This window comes from Ranitomeya variabilis, chromosome 3, assembly GCF_051348905.1.
Source record: "Ranitomeya variabilis isolate aRanVar5 chromosome 3, aRanVar5.hap1, whole genome shotgun sequence".
In the NCBI taxonomy this organism is placed as follows: domain Eukaryota; kingdom Metazoa; phylum Chordata; class Amphibia; order Anura; family Dendrobatidae; genus Ranitomeya; species Ranitomeya variabilis.
Window position 1 is genome coordinate 55420886 of NC_135234.1, and position 19545 is coordinate 55440430.

Here is a 19545-nt window from a genome sequence, read left to right on the forward strand (position 1 = left end):
TTCGGTGATCATTAGTGTTGAGCGATACCGTCCGATACTTGAAAGTATCGGTATCGGAAAGTATCGGCCGATACCGGCAAAGTATCGGATCTAATCCGATACCGATACCCGATACCAATACAAGTCAATGGGACTCATGTATCGGACGGTATTCCTGATGGTTCCCAGGGTCTGAAGGAGAGGAAACTCTCCTTCAGGCCCTGGGAACCATATTAATGTGTAAAATAAAGAATTAAAATAAAAAATATTGCTATACTCACCTCTCCGACGCAGCCTGGACCTCACCAAGGGAACCGGCAGTGTTCTTTGCTTAAAATGCGCGCTTTTCCTTCCTTCCGTGACGTCACGGCTTCTGATTGGTCGCGTGCCGCCCATGTGGCCGCGACGCGACCAATCACAGCAAGCCGTGACGTAATTTTCAGGTCCTTCTAGGCATTCAGTATTTTAAAATTACGTTCCGGCTTTGTGATTGGTCGCGTCGCGGTCACATGGGCGACGCGACCAATCACAAGCCGTGACGTCACGGGAGGCAGGAGACGCGCGCATTTTTAAAATTACGTCACGGCTTGTGATTGGTTGCGTGCCGCCCATGTGACCGCGACGCGACCAATCACAGCAAGCCGTGTCGTAATTTCAGGTCCTGATGCCTATTTCTGCATTCTGGACCTGAAATTACATCACGGCTTGCTGTGATTGGTCGCGTCGCGGTCACATGGGCGGCACGCAACCAATCACAAGCCGCGACGTAATTTTAAAAATGCGCGCGTTTCCTGCCTCCCGTGATGTCACGGCTTGTGATTGGTCGCGTCGCCCATGTGACCGCGACGCGACCAATCACAAAGCCGGAACGTAATTTTAAAATACTGAATGCCTAGAAGGACCTGAAAATTACGTCACGGCTTGCTGTGATTGGTCGCGTCGCGGCCACATGGGCGGAACGTGACCAATCAGAAGCCGTGACGTCACGGAAGGAAGGAAAAGCGCGCATTTTAAGCAAAGAACGCTGCCCGTTTCCTCGGTGAGGTCCAGGCTGCGTCGGAGAGGTGAGTATAGCAATATTTTTTATTTTAATTCTTTATTTTACACATTAATGTTGTATTTTACACATTAATGTTGTTTCGATACCGATACCCGATACCACAAAAGTATCGGATCTCGGTATCGGAATTCCGATACAGCAAATATCGGCCGATACCCGATACTTGCGGTATCGGAATGCTCAACACTAGTGATCATGCTTCAAAAGTTTGGCAATTTCAAGACTGCTGCATCCCTCTGCAAGACATCTCACAATTTTGGACTTTTCAGAGCCTGTCAAATCTCTCTTCTGACCCATTTTGCCAAAGGAAAGGAAGTTGCCTAATAATTAAGCACACCTTATATAGGGTGTTGATGTCATTAGACAACACCCCTCCTCTTACAGAGATGCACATCACCTGATTTACTTAATTGGTAGTTGGCTCTCAAGCCTGAACAGCTTGGAGAAGGACAACATGTATTAAAAGTATCATGTGATCAAAATACAACTTGCCTAATAATTCTGCACACAGTGTAGAATGGATTGTTTCATTAGAAAAGGCAACTATCATGCCAAATTGTAAAACCCATACACCATTTTATACCTATTCTTCTTTTAAGATAGAAAGATAGATAGAAATATATACTATGTATGCATATAATATTAATTTTATATATATTTAGATTATTGTACCCTTTACAAATTCACTGCCATGTTATTTTTTGTTAGCTGAGACCTGTGTATCTATTTCAAAATCCGTATCATAAGCATGAAACTACATAACACTCAGCGGCGTAATGAGAAATCTTTGGTTGCAGCTTGATAAATGGATGACCTTTAACTGATGTAATCAAACCCTTGTTTATCTTGGAATAATACACGTCTAACGTGAAATAAATTGTACCTGTCAGTTCATTTATGGATCTTCTGCTGTTAATGATGTATGCGCCTTCTTTAGCTCGATGACAGCCATTTTGATATCCAAATTTAGCACAATGCCCATCCTCAGCCACAAATCGATGGCATCAATGTGCAAAGGAGCTTAGAGTAATTTAATACTGTTTTCACACTTAGGCATAAAATGCATTTAGGGTTGAGACTTGATGGAGATTTAATGCAGATCATTTCAATTTCATGGGTATTTGTTAATCTATTAAAATCCATTACCTGGCTGCCCTCCTTCTGCCAAAAGATAGCTGGTTGAGGGTTTCCTGTTGCTTCGCACTGAAACGTGACCGTACGTCCCAATGCAACTACCTGATCACGTGGCTTCACCACAAAATTTGGAGGTTCTGCAAAAAGAAAAAAAAAATACAATAAATACATATCAGTGAAAATGGCCTCTGAGATAACAGGAGTTTCTCTTTCTTCTCAGCAATTTACAAATGTTATGAAAATGGGTAATCCCGTAGCCTGAACTTCTGGATCGACCCTACAGGATTATACCACGAATTTGACTCTCTCGGTGGATTTCTACAAGTCAAAGCTATGTCAGTGGTATTCTGACTGTCGAAGCTAGGTCAGTTTACTTTGTTATTTTTCTGAACTGCATAAATTACACATCTGCTTTTGCCGTAAGGGCGAACTTTAGTTTCTTTTCAGTTGGTTTATACAGTTGATATGGTCATTTTAGCTGGCAATAAACAGGATGTGTAAAGAACCATATGTGACTTGTGTTACAGTAACAACTATTTATGTTAGTGGGAAATAATGACGTTGCACCTGGAGAACAAATTGAAAAATCTGCACTGGAAAAGAGCAAAAAATAAGTTTTTTGTAATCTGGCATCTGTGGTCATAAGTCAACTATAAACCCTATTATGCCACTGGTACTGATAGGTACCATTGTACTCTAAAAAAAAGGCCCCTTCTATGGTCAAGATTCTCCCTCCTGGAGCCACTGCCCCAAGGGATCAAAACGGAAACAGACCTGGTCGCCTTTTAAGCTTTGCATGAAAAAGATTTGGAAATTGTAGTTTATAGGAAGATGATCACCCCCCCAATCTCACCATGCCTGAGTATAATAACATGGCCTATAGATGTGTCCACTCTTACCATTTTGCAGATTTTGTTCAGGACTGTAATTTCTCATGAGGAAAATTCTATACATTATTGTGACATACCAGAAAAACACCCGACAGGCTGCAGTTCACATTACAACCACTGGTTTACCACAAGTAGACGCATAGAATAAACATCTCCGGACAAAGTATCACAAACATGTATTTATTTCAATATTGGTCATCTCTTGTTACCCCTTTTGTGATTTGTGAAGTCAAAAAGAAAGGTAAGAAAGGACACATCTGTGTGGTTGTTTGTGCCATTTATTTCTGATTCCAGATCCTGTTCATTTTTTAAGATTTTTTTATTTTCTTTATTAGGAAGGCAAAATGAAAGGTAATAAATAATACAGCTATACCTCATGGGCTGATACAATTCTTCATTAATAGTACTAGTGCAGGAGACAACAGTTGTCCTAAGGAACCTTGTCCTTGACCAATACAAAAGTACTGAAATCATGTGCCATAAATGAATAGCAGATGAGGGTCTGAACAGTTGGATCCACATCTTTCTTGAGAACAGGGCCCCATTGCGTTTCATTGAAGAAGTGGTCAGAATTCCTTCACAAATGAATGGAAATTCTGACCACTATTTTGGTGATATCAGCATCAAGGCCCCCGTTCTCAAGATAGGTGCCAATCCCATAGTTGGAACATACATTTTTGGCATATTCTGTGGATATGCAAAATTATATGGACGGGAATGCCTAATGCCTTCAAGGAGTTAGTATGATCACAACTGTGTATCTAAGGGAACCATTAGTAGGAGAGATGAGAGGTTGCACAAAATTTCTGAACATCTGTGTTTCCTGGTACAACATTTGATTTGGCGGCCAGGCTTGATACATCGCCAACTCGGCTAATCATAAGCCAAGCTTGGGATCCTAGATGGTAAGGAAATTCATGCCACTCCTGTCCTTGGACAGAGAGCAGTGATGTGGATGGTAGATCAAGGTTGCAAGAACACCAGGGTTGCGCTCATCCCTAATTAGTGGCTATGTTCGTGTGTGGGGAAGGTGATGTCCACCATAGCAATTACTGCACTGTGTATGTGATGTGCCTACACAAATTTGATGAGCCATCACATGAGATATTCTAGTAAGACATTTATCCAATTCTACGACTATAGGGTTGACCAAAACTATCTGGTCATGCCTTCTGTGGTGCAGATTTATGGTCTTCAGCTTGGTATGCTTCTTCTGCACTTCTACATTTGCTAGCACATTTAACATACACACACAGTTAAACTACTGTCATTTTCTCTCAATTCCTCTCAATTACAAATATAAATGTTAACTTACACTTTAACTACCTAGTGTTAGCAAAGAAAATTTATGCCAAAATATAAACGGAAAATTTAATTCATAAGCAAAAGAAAAGGATTCACAAATATAAAAGACGAGTTATGGAAAATGAGAGAAATGCAGTGGAGCAGTGGAATAAGGAATAAAAACAGAATAACTTAGTCAAAGCCATAGAACTGTTATGGTTGTTTTGACGACCACAGAACATTTCCTTGTTAAATCAGCTTTGATGCCCACCCGTGTGGAATTATTTGCCTTTATGCCATATAATTTTCCCTTTAGCAAAGTAAATTATGTTCATGCCGAGATATCTAAAAGCTCTGGGCAAGTGCGGGATTCTGAAATTGCATTCCAAGTTTGCCTTTTCAAAGACTCATCCTGATTTATACATATGCAAAATATAGTCGCTGTATATAGAGGAAACAATGTCCGGTATATACACCCTGCCTTGGAAAACTATTTGTATAAAACGGCAGTAAGGCATAAAGAACTTGTGAAAAGACATAAAAAATTAAGATAAGGTACCTATTCCATAGCTAGTTCATACTATTTCACCGCTGTCCCAGGAACTGTAGAGAGGGGAGCTCTTTGTAGGCTCAGTCAAAAAATTGAGCCAAACTAAATTGCAGTCCAAAAGGACTCCCTAGTAACAAATTAATTTTTGCTTTCCAAGTTTCCCATCTGTATTCAGTATATATAAACAGTCCTTTGGATTCTATAATACATAATCATTTGGCGTAAGGATAAATATGGGCCACCACACAGGTAGTAGTATCGTTATGGTATTGTGTTGTTAACTTGGTAATTTTAGAAAGGTGTGAAAAACGTGCTGTAAAATCAAAATGTTTTCAAAAATAGAAGTGTTAGAATTTTATTTTTATTAACTAACAATATGGAAAGTGAATGAACAATTTCAATATTTGGTGTGACCGCCCTTTGACTTCCAAACAGCATCAAAGCATCAATTCTTCTAGGTATACTTGCAGACAATTTTTGAAGAAACTCATAAGCTTGAAATATCTTTGAAAAATAACAACAGATCTTCTGCAGGTTTTACGCAATTTCTTCACTGAATTCCAGGCAGGCTCAATGACAAGATCCAGGATCTGTGAGGTCATTTCATCACTTTCCGGACTCCTTGTTCTTCTATATGCTGAAGATAGTTCTTAATAACTTTGGGTGTATGTTTGGGTTTGTTGTCCTGTTGCATAATAAATTTTGAGCCAGTCAGATGCCTCCCAAAAAATGGGCAATGATGAGGACCATAAATTTAGTGGTCAGCCAAGAAAACTTAGTCCAGCAGATGAAAGAGACATCACGCTCTCCTTCAAAAACAGCAGTGCCATCAGCTCAGAACTGGCAGCAACCAGTGGGACCCAGCTACACCAATCTCCTGTTTGAAAAAGTCTGTCCTGATGTGTTCTTCATGAATGAATTATGGCCCAAAACCTATAACGTTAAATGGAAACAAGGCCAAAACGACTCAACTATGCACAAAAACATGGGTGCAGTAAAATGGCAGCAGGTGCTCTTGAATGATGCGTCAAAAATTGAAATATGTAAAAAGTAATATCTGCATTCAATAATGAAGTATGGTGGAGGTTCCTCACAATTTTGAGAATATATTTCATCAAATGGCTGTGGAAGTTAGGTCAAGATTAATAATGTATCAATGCAGTGAAATACAATTAGATGCTTATCCATCATGCAATACTTTCAGGGAGGCGGCTGCAAATTTATTCTGCAGCAAGACAATGACCCCAAACATACAGCTAATGCCATTAATGACTATATTCAAAGTGACCCAGAAACTGTAGGAAAGATCAGCGTAAATAGGGTCTTATCCAAGACAAACATTGAGCTATACACTCAGATTAAACTCACCTGTTCAATCTGTTAAAACAGCATACAACGTAGAAAATCAGCTGCAGCGGATCCACTGGTCAGCAAATGACCATTGGATAAAACCGTAATTTTCCCCGGGATCAATAAAGTGTATCTTATTGTATATCAGATGATAAATAGAGTTAGGCCGGGATCACACATACGCGTGATACGGCCGAGTCTCGCAGGTGAAATCTCTTCTCTGGCGCCGGCACTTGGGAGCGGAGCGTGCAGCTCCATGTATTGCTGTGCGGCTGCACGCTCCGCTCCGGAGTGCTGGCGCCAGAGAAGGGATTTCACCTGCGAGACTCGGCTGTATTGTGTGATCCCGGCCTTAGTGGACAAATTCTGTGATGCTGACAGAACTGAGACGTATATCCCAGTATGGTATAGTAAGATGGTGGTTTATTTCAACGCATTTTGACGTATATATTTACTTTTTCAGTAGAAACCACATGTGTATCTTACTGTACCATACTGGGATATATACACTCACCGGCCACTTTATTAGGTACACCTGTCCAACTTCTTGTTAACACTTAATTTCTAATCAGCCAATCACATGGCGGCAACTCAGTGCATTTAGGCATGTAGACATGGTCAAGACAATCTCCTGCAGTTCAAACCGAGCATCAGTATGGGGAAGAAAGGTGATTTGAGTGCCTTTGAACGTGGCATGGTTGTTGGTGCCAGAAGGGCTGGTCTGAGTATTTCAGAAACTGCTGATCTACTGGGATTTTCACGCACAACCATCTCTAGGGTTTAAAGAGAATGGTCCGAAAAAGAAAAAAAATCCAGTGAGCGGCAGTTCTGTGGGCGGAAATGCCTTGTTGATGCCAGAGGTCAGAGGAGAATGGGCAGACTGGTTCGAGCTGATAGAAAGGCAACAGTGACTCAAATCGCCACCCGTTACAACCAAGGTAGGCCTAAGAGCATCTCTGAACGCACAGTGCGTCGAACTTTGAGGCAGATGGGCTACAGCAGCAGAAGACCACACCGGGTACCACTCCTTTCAGCTAAGAACAGGAAACTGAGGCTACAATTTGTACAAGCTCATCGAAATTGGACAGTAGAAGATTGGAAAAACGTTGCTTGGTCTGATGAGTCTCGATTTCTGCTGCGACATTCGGATGGTAGGGTCAGAATTTGGCGTAAACAACATGAAAGCATGGATCCATCCTGCCTTGTATGGAGCATCTTTGGGATGTGCAGCCGACAAATCTGCGGCAACTGTGTGATGCCATCATGTCAATATGGACCAAAATCTCTGAGGAATGCTTCCAGCACCTTGTTGAATCTATGCCACGAAGAATTGAGGCAGTTCTGAAGGCAAAAGGGGGTCCAACCCGTTACTAGCATGGTGTACCTAATAAAGTGGCCGGTGAGTGTATGTCTCAATTCTGTCGACAGCGCGGAATTTGTCCACTAACTCTTTTAATATTCAAAGTAAAGAACACCAAGATCCTAGAAATAATGATATGGTGCCTACAGAGCTCTGATCTTGATATAGCATCTCTGGGATAACATGATGAGAAAGTAGGATTTGCACAAGCCGACATCCACAGAAGATGATCTGCGGTTAGTTCTCCAAGATGTTTGGAACAATCTTCCTGACAAGCTTTTTTTCAAAGACAGTGTGGAAGTGTGCCTAGAAGAAACAATGCTTTGATGGTGCTATGAAAGCAAAGGGTGGTCATTTAAATTTGTTGACAATTAAAAATAAACTAATAAAACTTTCTAATTTTTAAAGCAATCTTGCTTTACAGCATGTTTTCCAAACCAGCCTAACACTCCCAGTCTAGAAACTTGGAGGTGAGCAAGATGGCGTTTATTTCCCAGCATTAGAAAGAGAACTGTTAGTTGAAAATGTCTCCTTCCACTATACAAAAGTACCGTGTAATTCCACAATGATGACATCAGATTTCTTATTTTTGCAATAACATATAAAGCACAGAAAGGTTGTTAATTGCAAATTTGTTAGAAGACACAAAAAGAAACAGCGCCCTGTTCTAGTGTTCATTAATATAATTGTGAGAAATGATAAGATTTAAAAAGATGGGCAACTCCAGGGCCCCAAGAGTATCAGGTTCATATTACCTTATACCTTTGTCACAATTACCAGTATATTCAGGCAGATGTAATTCCAACCGGTATTTCTGGTTTGCCAATGACAAATGAAACATAGACTTTGGTGGGTAATGGGGCCCAATGATGAGGAAGGTGATGGGTGGTATTCCAGCCATGATATAACAGGATGAATAGAAAATGATGAATAATAAAATTCCAACTTACCAGAAACAACTAAAAAATAAAAAGAAACAAAAAAAGGTGTGAAATAAAATAAACATAAAAACATAAAAAAAACTACAAAAAGTGCAAGAAATAAATGAAACAAGAACATAAAATGGGAATAAAACTTAAAAAATTAAGTAAATGTCAAAATTATAACAGTGATAAAATGTTGAGTCATCTTTAAGTCAAAATTAATCTTAAATTCATGAATCCCATTAGCAGAGTTCAATAGAAATCTAGAACTAATGAAGGATCCAGGGTTGTGTATTAGCTCCATATAGCCATGTTTTTAATCTAAAAAGTAGCCTTATTTTTCTCTATTAATTGAAAAATATGTCCACAATTACATCTACAGGAAACCATTTTCTTTTTTATAACAATTTTTTTTTATTATTTTATTGACTAAGCTGCTCACAAAGTCCTGTTATTCTCTGGAATAATTTTAGAAAGAACAAATCTTTGTAGGGAAAGTATATTCTCATTATAATCCTCATTAAATTATTATTTACTGCAAATGGTTAAGACACAAAAACAATATATTGACATAAGCGAGCAATGCACAGTATATATATATATATATATATATATATATATATATATATATATATATATATATATATATATCTATTTTATGTAAATCCTATAAATGAGGGGCCACAGGGTATTTGTAATATAGCACAATAATTTACTTAACTCAAAACTGTCTTTAGAGAAAACTTCCTTTATATTAGAAATTCCATAAGAAGATTCTATTAAATTCCCATTAAAAGCCGCCAAATGTTACTCATCGGGGGGTTTCGTAGGAGCTTATTATAAACCTCTGTGAGCCCTCTTACTCATTTTACGGCCTTATGACTCATAGTAACCAAACTAACTAACTAATTCGCCCTTTATCTAGTAGCCCGCTAGATCTGTTTTTAGGGCATTGTATAAAAAGATTTTGCTTAAATGCACTTTGACTCACTACTACTATAATGTGAATATTAAAAATATAGGATAACACATATATAGGACCCATTAAAACTTTAATGTCTAAAGATCATTTGCCCGGCAAGAGGATAACGTACAACAGAGACTACTGTGTAATACATCTAATGAAATACTATAAAAGATTCACAGCACTGGAGAAAATAGGCCAAAGACACATATTAAACAGAACTTCACCTGGACAAAAAAACTCCCAAAACATCATAATACAGCTTGTATCAGTTTAACAGTTGTTCCCTACACTGGAAAATACAGGGGCAAATGTGAGATATTCAGGGAGAACAATACAAAGGGGGTTATACATACACAATGGGTTGTAATGACTGGACAACCCCTTCTCAATCCATATGTTTCCTCTAGTAAAATGTTAAGACTTGTACTCCATACCAGTGCCGCTGCTGTTCCAGCGGTGTCAGCGCTGTTCCAGCAGTGTTGGTACTGGCTCTCCCGAGGATTGCGTAACAGTGTTATGTTACGCGATCACTGCAGTCAATCTGCACTATCTTTACTCTTCCCTCCTTAAGAGAAATCAAGACATCTGGAGGATGTGAGAGCTGAGGCTGTGCTCTCACTTTCTTCGGATGTCAATTACGTCCATAAGAGAGGAGAGTGAAGCCAACATTGACTGGCTGCAGGGATTACGCGACATAACAATGCTATGTGATCCTCAGGAGAGGTGGTACCGACACCGCTGGAACAGCGCAGACACCGCTGGAACAGCACCGGCGCCGGAAGGGAGTATAAGGGCTATTTCAAATGTACATGATAATCGGTCCGATCGCAATGCACATCTCTTGACCTGAGAATATCAGAAGATATACTGCCAGTCGGTGCATTGTGATCCAACAATGGACCGATTATCAGGGACATCTGAAAGAGCCCCAAGTGTTATTATTTTACAAATAGGAAACATAAGGACTGAGAAGTGGGCAACCCCTTTAACGTTTTTCTTCAATTCTATAATTACAGGTCTGCTGCGGTATATAGAACAGATTGTTTGCTCCACTCCCTTAGCAAGCTGAAAACATAATGTAAAACATGATCAAAAGTTTTTATACAGTAGTTTTTAAAAATATAACAGAAAATAAATAAAAAAAATAAGCACATTTGGTATTGCTGCTTCTGTAGTAGTCTGATCTTTCAAAATATAAAATGAATTAACCTGAACAGTAAAAAGAAATCTAAATGCCAAAATTGTTTTTTGTTTTTTGCTGTTCGAACTGTCCTAAAAAAATCTGTAATACAAAGCTATCAAAATGTTGTAACTACCAAAAAAAAAAGTTTGTCTTTTTTTTTTTACAAAACTACAATTTTTTTTCGCTACTTGATTAAAAGGAAAAACAAAAATATACATCCCGTAATTGTACTGACATAAGAGAATCATGTTGCCTGGTCATTGCTACTACACAACGAATATCGTATAAAACAAAAAACAATGGGCAGAATTGCATTTTTCTTTGCCATTTCACAACACTATAAATGTTTTCCTGCCTTCAGTTATATTGCATGGTAAAATAATCTCATGAAATATGAGTTTTCATATGGATATATTGGCAGAAAATAAAAAGGATGGCTCTTGGAAGTAAGGAAGGAAAAAAATCACCTGGCAGTGAAGGAGTTAAAGAGTGCAGTGACTCATAGATTAGCAACTTCCACTAGGTGGCAGTAGAGAAATAGTTATCCTTCATTGGCTTTCGGCACAGCACTCATTAATTGAAATCTAATGAAAAACTGTAAAATATTTTCAGCACTACAGAAAATGTGCCAAGGACATGAGTTAAAACCGACTTCACCAGGACACAAAAACTCCCAGCACATCATCATGTCCAACATATTAAAGTTTGTATCTGTTTCCCATCTGTTCACTTCACTGGTACAATACAGACATGCGGGATATTCAGAGAGAACATATCGGGATTATAGACATTGGCATTTTGCACCATTCCTTGACCTATGTTTTGACTGTCCCCTTTAAGGCAGCTTTCATAATATAGACCTAGTTTAAAAGGACTGTCCAGGCTTGGGGTATCAGGATTCTCCAGTGTCAGAAGGGTATGTGACTGCAAGTATGCAATTTGCGTACAGGGAGTCACATGCCTACTAGTCGTACGCAACCTCACTCAATGCAAGTGTATTGAGCAAAACTGAAAAAGTCTAGTTGGAATGTGGCCAGAAGTATGCAAATCGCACACTTGAAGTCACGACTGCCCTGCTCCTGGCACCGGAGAATCCTAACAGCATTCATTATGTGCACAAAAAGTGACTGCAGACTTGTACCCCAAGCCTGGAAATTTCTGATAAATAGCAACAAAACAGAACTGAATCATGTCAAGAGATTAGAGGCCTTTTCTGTAAACATTTTGCTGACATCTAATAAGGGATATCCAACCTTAAAATGGATCAGATTTCATAATACCATCTGCATATATTATATAGATCTCTTAGACCCAATAAGGCTGATGTACTCACTTAGAAATTCCATATCATAATCATTGCTAATATGAAAATAAGCTCTGACTGCAAAATAATCAGTTATTTCGTTATCATACAGCTATGTTGACATGGATTTCCAACGTAAATATACCAGCCTCGTCAGGTCTACATATTTTCATAATGAATGCAGTTTATACCGTGATATCCCGTGACAGACAACATTTACAATGAGATGTATTAAGGCTTTGTGGATGGTAGAAGAAACTATTCCGATAATTATCATAAAACCATCGCTTCACCTTTGCTTCAGGAAAGGAATGCGTAAGAATATAATAAACATAATATCAGTTGACACAAGTCATCCTCAATGTGTGAGGTCTGATGACTTGTGCAAACAGAAATTTTCCACCATTTTCTTATCTTTCTGAGAATTACATCTTGTAAAATCCCTTTAGTAATCTACTTTTCTAATTAGGACACCAGGGGACATTCACAGGATATGTACACGGTACAGTTATTTTTCTATGGTGGGTGAAATGTGCGGTTACATTTGTTTTGTATTTTTCCGTATGTGTCTCTTTCACTTAATATTCTGTTCTTTTTATTTCTGCCTACTTGTCCCTTCAATCGTCCCCAATAATTCTAGGTGTGACATACAGAAACTCGGGGTGACTGCCATGTCCTTGAATTGGTTTTAGGAAGTCGAGATGGGAGAATCGATTCACAGGACACCGATCCTTCGACCAGGTCAGTAATCTGTGACGGCTGGACAGGAGACCTGTGATTCTCGTCTTACCGCCCAACACACCAATTTCTTCTTTTGTTTAGTAGGGCTGGTGCAACATCATCATTGCTGCATGACACACAAACAATGTCATGTCACTTGGCTAATCAAAAATAGAGTCAGAAATGCTAGGAGGCAAGAAGAGATTTATAGCGGTCACAGATTACTGACCTGGTTGAAGTCCTGCAAATCGATTTTCCCATCTCTACCATTACAGGATAAAAAAACTAAACATAATACTCACCTCTCCCCTTCACCTGTCCTGTCCCACTGCCCAACTTCCTCTGGCACTAGTCTTCAGGGCTCTTTGGCGCAGATTAGGATTTACACGATGGACAATCGGAAAGGTAAAGGCCGAGAAGAGGTAATAAATTACAGATACTGTATATATGTACCATACTAGAGATGAGCGTATCTATTCTCAGAACACTGGTCCAGCTTTCAGGTTAGTGGCATCTTACGACGGTTGGATGGAAGGCCTGCGAATCTCTTATGTTCCGTCGTTCCTGATTTTAATTAGAGAGGACCGGCATGACATCTGCGCAAAGTAACGCTCAGATGATGTCGTGCCTACCCTGACAAATCAAGGGCCGCATCGGGGCTGCCAGAAGTTAGGAGATTTGAGGACCTCCCATCTTGCTGCCAAGTACCACTGACCTATTTTTTAACTTAATGTTTTTTATGCTCTGTGGTCTTTTAATGGCAAACTTGATCTGCACAAATTTTAAAGCAAATAGAATTTCCTGGATTGAATTCAAGAGAATCTGATGATTTTGAATCTTGTCAGATTCGATGGTCGTCTCAGGATTTGTTGAGCCACACATCTGTAAAAATAGGTGGCAGATCGGACCACTGACAGATGGGTGGGACGCTAGACCGCAAAGGACATGGGTAAGAAGTCTTCCCAGGCAAGCGATATTTTTAAAAGCTATTATTAATGACCAATGGAGATTTAAGGATCAAAACAAGAGGATTCTCATAAAATTCCATAGATTAAGAAATATTGTTTAATCCATAATATTGTCGGTTGGCCATGTCTAAGCCTCCTTTTCTTTGCACTGGGATGTATAAATACTGCCTTATATGTGATATGTTTGCTACTATAGAATAAAGGAGAGATGAGAGGTAGCGGTGATATTTGAAGGCCATGTAAATCCAGGCCAGGAATGTATTTCTTTTCATGGTTCTTTTATCATAGAGAATCAATACTAAAGGTAAACATGGCTAAAGTGATGAAAGTCTAAATCCCTCTAAACACTTAAGGTACCGTCACACTAGGCGATATCGCCAGCAATCCGTGACGTTGCAGCGACCTGGATGGCGATATCGCTGTATTTGACACGCAGCAGCGATCTGGATCCCGCTGTGAAATTGCTGGTCGCTGCTAGAAGGTCTGCACATTATTTGGTCGCTAGGTCGCCGTGTATCGCCGTGTTTGACAGCAAAAGCGACGATACCAGCGATATTTTACACTGGTAACCAGGGTAAACATCGGGTTACTAAGCGCAGGGCCGCGCTTAGTAACCCGATGTTTACCCTGGTTACCAGCGTAAAAGTTAAAAAAACAAACAGTACATGCTCACCTGCGCGTCCCCCAGCCTCTGCTTCCTGACACTAAAGCGCCGGCCCTAAACTGAAAGTGAAAGCAACAGCGGTGACGTCACCGCTCTGCTGTTAGGGCCGGAGCTCAGTCAGCGTCAGGATGCAGAGGCTGGGGGACGCGCAGGTGAGCATGTACTGTTTGTTTTTTTAACTTTTACGCTGGTAACCAGGGTAAACATCGGGTTACTAAGCGCGGCCCTGCGCTTAGCAACCCGATGTTTACCCTGGTTACCCGGGGACCTCGGCATCGCTGGTCGCTGGAGAGCGGTCTGTGTGACAGCTCTCCAGCGACCACACAGCGACGCTGCAGCGATCGGCATTGCTGTCGCTATCGCTGCAGCGTCGCTTAGTGTGACGGTACCTTAACCCTCAAAGATACATTGCTCTTAACCTCCTTTGAAGAAAACCTTCAGATTACAGTCGGAAGTTCAGAGCAAATAATCTACTCTGTAAACATGCAGATGGCTCCTTCCCACAAAAAGAGAATGATCCCTATGTATTCTATAGTTTGATCATCATGTTCGCTATCTTATGCAGAGAACACTACAAGTATACATGGCTCATTGGGTTAAGCCCCCATTATTATTGCACTAAGATGGGCATGTCCTGGGGACACACTCATTGGTTGGTTATAATCTCGACCCAGTCTGGTGACATCAAACATACTATCAGAAACAGTGGGTCTATGATTGTCGGACACATCGGAAGAATTTCTCAGTATATAGCTCCATTCATTCATCAGAGGCCCAAAAAAGATATGTTATGAAATCTTTCCACAATACAGTCGGTACGGAAAGTATTCAGAACCCCTTAAAATTTGTCATTCTTTGTTTCAATGCAGCCATTTGGTAAATTCAAAAAAGTTCATTTTTTTCTCATTAATGTGTACTCTGCACCCCATCTTGACTGAAAAAAACAGAAATGTAGTAATTTTTGCAAATTTATTAAGAAATACTGAAATATCACATGGTCATAAGTATTCACAACCTTTGCTCAGTATTGAGTAGAAGCACCCTATTGAGCTAGTACAGCCATGAGTCTTCTTGGGAATGATGCAACAAGTTTTTCACATGTGGATTTGGGGATCCTCTGCCATTCTTCCTTGCAGATCCTCTCCAGTTCCGTCAGGTTGGATGGGGGACGTTGGTGGACAGCCATTTTCAGGTCTCTCCAGAGATGCTCAATTGGGTTTAGGTCAGGGCTCTGGCTGGGCCAGTCAAGAATGGTCACAGAGTTGTTCTGAAGCCACTGCATTGTTATTTTAGCTGTGTGCTTAGGGTCATTGTCTTGTTGGAAGGTGAACCTTTGGCCAAGTCTGAGGTCCAGAGCACTCTGGAAGAGGTTTTCATCCAGGACATCTCTGTACTTGGTCTGACATGCACTGTGAGCTGTGAGGTCTTATATAGACAGGTGTGCGCCTTTCCAAATCAAGTCCTATCAGTTTAGTTAAACACAGCTGGACTCCAATGAAGGAGTAGAACCATCTCAAGGGGGATCACAAGGAAATGGACAGCATGTGACTTAAATATGAGCAAAGGGTCTGAACACTTATGACCATGTGATATTTCAGTTTCTCATTTTTATTAAGTTTGCAAACATTTCTCCATTTCTGGGTTTTTTCAGTGAAGATGAGGTGCAGAGTGTATATTAATGAGAAAAAAATGTACTTTTTTGAATTTACCAAATGGCTGCAAAGAAACAAAGAGTGAAAAATGTAAAGGGGCCTGAATACTCTCCGTACCCACTGTGTATACCTCCAATGTGCATGATGTAGACAGATCAAAACCCTAACCATTTTCAATTCTACACCAACCACCTCAAATGTTTAAAAAACACACTTGTTGGAAAGGTGTATTAAGGAACACTGTGCAAGCTTATTTAAAACTTCCAAAAGCGAATCTGTCACCAGATTTTTGCTACCCTATCTGAGAGAAGCCTGATGTAGGGGCAGAGGCGCCAATGGTGTCTGTCATCTAAATCCGATTGTGACGCCAGCCCGTGGACAGCATTAATAGGAGATTGTGATTTCTGCTATACAGAAGATCACCACTTCAAGTCTCCTGAGGAGACTATTGAACACAGTAAAAAGTTTAAAAAAAAAAAGTTTTAACGAATATTTGAGAAATTAAAAAAAACACTAAAGTTCAAATCAACCCCCTTTTGTGCCCTTAAAAACAAAGGCATACAAAAATACAGAAACGCCCGATGTATCAAAACATAAAATAAATTATTCAGATCGATAAACGGCGTAACGAGAAAAAGAAATCAAAATGACAAAATTATGTTTTTTTGGTTGCTACAACAATGCAATAAAATGCAATAACAGGCAAATAAAACATCACATCTACCCCTAAATATATCACATAGTGAACATAGTAAAAAAAATTGTGGAATTGCACTTTTTTTGCAATTTCAAAGCACTTGGATTTTTTTCTCACTTTCCAGTGCATCACATGATAAAATGAATGGTGTCATTCAAAAGTACAGCTCGTCCTGTAAAAAACAAGCCCTCATATAGAGCTCTTGGAAAAAGGGGAGGAAATAGCGAAAACGAAGAATGGAAAATTGCCCAGGGGTGAAGGGTGTAAGTTGAAAAAGAAAAAAAAATTCTTAATGGGTGTCTATTAACAATGTATCCCACTGAATGCCTTTGCAATGGGATACATGACAGCTTCTGCCAGAAGCATAATGTCAGGAAATCCCTCCACGGGTCCACCATATAACTCCAATGCACATGCTGGTGACAGATCAAGACCCTAACCATTTTCAATCCTACACCCATCACTCTATTTTTTTTTTTAAAAGAGACACTTGTTGGAAAACACTCTCCAAGCTCATTTAAAACTTCGTAAAATGAATTTGTCACCAGGTTTTTGATACCCCATCTGAGAACAGCATGATGTTGAGGCAGAAACCCTGATTCCAGTAATTTGTCACTTACTGGGTTGCTTGCTGCTGTTTTATCTGGTGCAGATCTACCAGTTCTCTAAATGCTGAGCGGTGTAACCTTGCCCCCACTACTGATTGGCTGCTTTCTGTGAACACTGTGCATAGGCAGAAAGCTGCCAATTAGTGGATATACAGAGCTCATGAATATAGAGGACAACATAGTAACAGGTTTACTATTCCTCTAATGATAATCTCCTGCTGATAAAAATGTGTTTTTATCAAAACTACAGCAGGCAGCCCAGTAAGTGACACATCACTGGAATGAAAAAAAAGGTGGAACATATTAATTTACAACAATATTTGTCCACTTGATCCAATTTAAAAAAAAAAAAATCCTAATTGACACAACTTGAGTAGTACCATTGGGATATTTTATACTGGTGATCATGCATATGTCGAAATTTTAGCTCAGATTTTTTTATTGGCCCATAAATCTGCCTTTTCAGACTAATATTAAAACTGTCACATTCGTCTTTACATTGAACCTCGTTATAGCGCTGGTTCTATATGCTACAGTAATTAACATAAATGAGTCTGTATGCAAATCAGGAGCCCTGCAAGATGAAGGACACGTGGAGTGCTGGCATCCAGCGGAGAGTGACATATATTTCTTCAGAACACAATCTAAATGTGACCTAAATTTAAAAGTCACAAGGAAAACATATACATCAATTGTGCATTACTGTGACATGTAAATATGAATTACAAAGAAAAATAATGTCTTAATTGTATTGGTCATTTTCTAAGCATAGAAAAGACTAGTTACATTAAAGAAATTGGCATTACTGTTAAAATGCATTTACACTGGCCGATATCAGGAATGAGTGTTCCCAGGAACGTGCGTTTCTTGATTATTCCTGTCTAAATAGTTCTCTAATCACTCGACACGTAAGCAAAATGCTTATTTCTTGGGTGAAATGATTTTAAAGCAAGGTTAAAACTCTTTGTTCTCGGCAGCACACGTGCTGGCGAGAACAATTATACTCTATGCATACAGAATGACTGTATCTTAATGATCATTCTGTACACATGGACGTGCAGCTGACCCATGTAAGAAGAAGAGTTACATGATTACAGACTGGCTTGCATGTAGCGGATCAGAGTAGACCTAGTAGGGTAAATGCAGTCTTACCAGTTGGCTTTACCAGTTGATTATTAATACTGATGAGTCACAACGTCTTACCTTGAACAGTGAGGACAGCTGAGGCTTCTGCTTTGCCCACCATGTTTTCTGCAATGCACGTGTACGTTCCCATATCCCCAGCTATAACTTTACGAATCTTGAGTGTGTGGTCATCTCGGATTTCATATCTGATATGAAAGCATGAAAAGATCTTAAATTGGGAAAAATATGTAGAATTGTCTTCTTAGGACCAGGTTTGGGCAGGATCAAATCAACATCTCTGTGTAAACCACACTAAGAGGTTTGGTTACAATGGAAATGATTTGCACATGGAAAAGTCACTGTCATGATATAAAGATCATTTCATTTAAACAGTACAAGATCTCTGGAATCTTGTACCAGCTAGATGCAGAAGATCAGAGAGCTACATGTGATAGGTTAGACATCAGGTCAAAATGACTGTCAATGCATGTAAGAGTAAAATGAGCTAAACCCATCGATTTTTGGTGGGACAAAATTACTTTATAAAGGCCTTCTGACTGTCTCGTGACTGATGATGATAGATGACACAAAGATTGGGCAAAAACATTAGCCACCACCAGAGATGTAGTACCCTGTCCCTATCAAGTACACTCAATGTGCATATGTGGAAAGGGTCTGAAGGAACGTCCATTAGGTCACAACAGAACCGTGTATTCTTAAAAAGGTCTTTGACTCGCTTACAAACTACGTCCAGATGCAGAACTTTATAACACTTCATCTTGGAAAACTAAAGCCTACAGTACCTTGTTTTAGGTAGATCACCATCATCTTTCCTCCATCGAACAGTAGGAACAGGATCACCTCGAGACTCACACTTAAATTCAACACTGTCATCCACTGTGACCGCCATGTTACTTGGCCTCCTTACGAAGGACGGTCTTTCTGTAAGAGCAAAGTTGTTAAAGTCAGATGACATGCTTTTTTCTCTTCAGGTTATACAATTTGTCAGACCTTTGATTTAAAAAGACCAAGTCATCAACACCAGACAACTTCATCACCACAAAAGACATAACAATGCATAATATCATGTGGCAAGGGTTTATAAGTCCTCATACAGAATAAATATCA

General features: G+C 39.6%; 1 protein-coding gene across 6 annotated transcripts in view; it reads right to left on the reverse strand.

The window, feature by feature from the left end:
- ROBO1 (roundabout guidance receptor 1) overlaps nucleotides 1-19545 on the reverse strand; it is a 1469611-nt gene that overhangs the window by 110143 nt on the left and 1339923 nt on the right. For all 6 annotated transcript variants that reach the window (XM_077294071.1, XM_077294068.1, XM_077294069.1 and 3 more), the window contains 3 exons: nucleotides 19221-19359; nucleotides 18496-18623; nucleotides 2186-2310 (listed from right to left, as the gene is read on the reverse strand). In XM_077294071.1, coding sequence (XP_077150186.1) covers nucleotides 2186-2310; nucleotides 18496-18623; nucleotides 19221-19359 — 392 coding nt within the window. The remainder of the gene's footprint in view (nucleotides 1-2185; nucleotides 2311-18495; nucleotides 18624-19220; nucleotides 19360-19545) is intronic.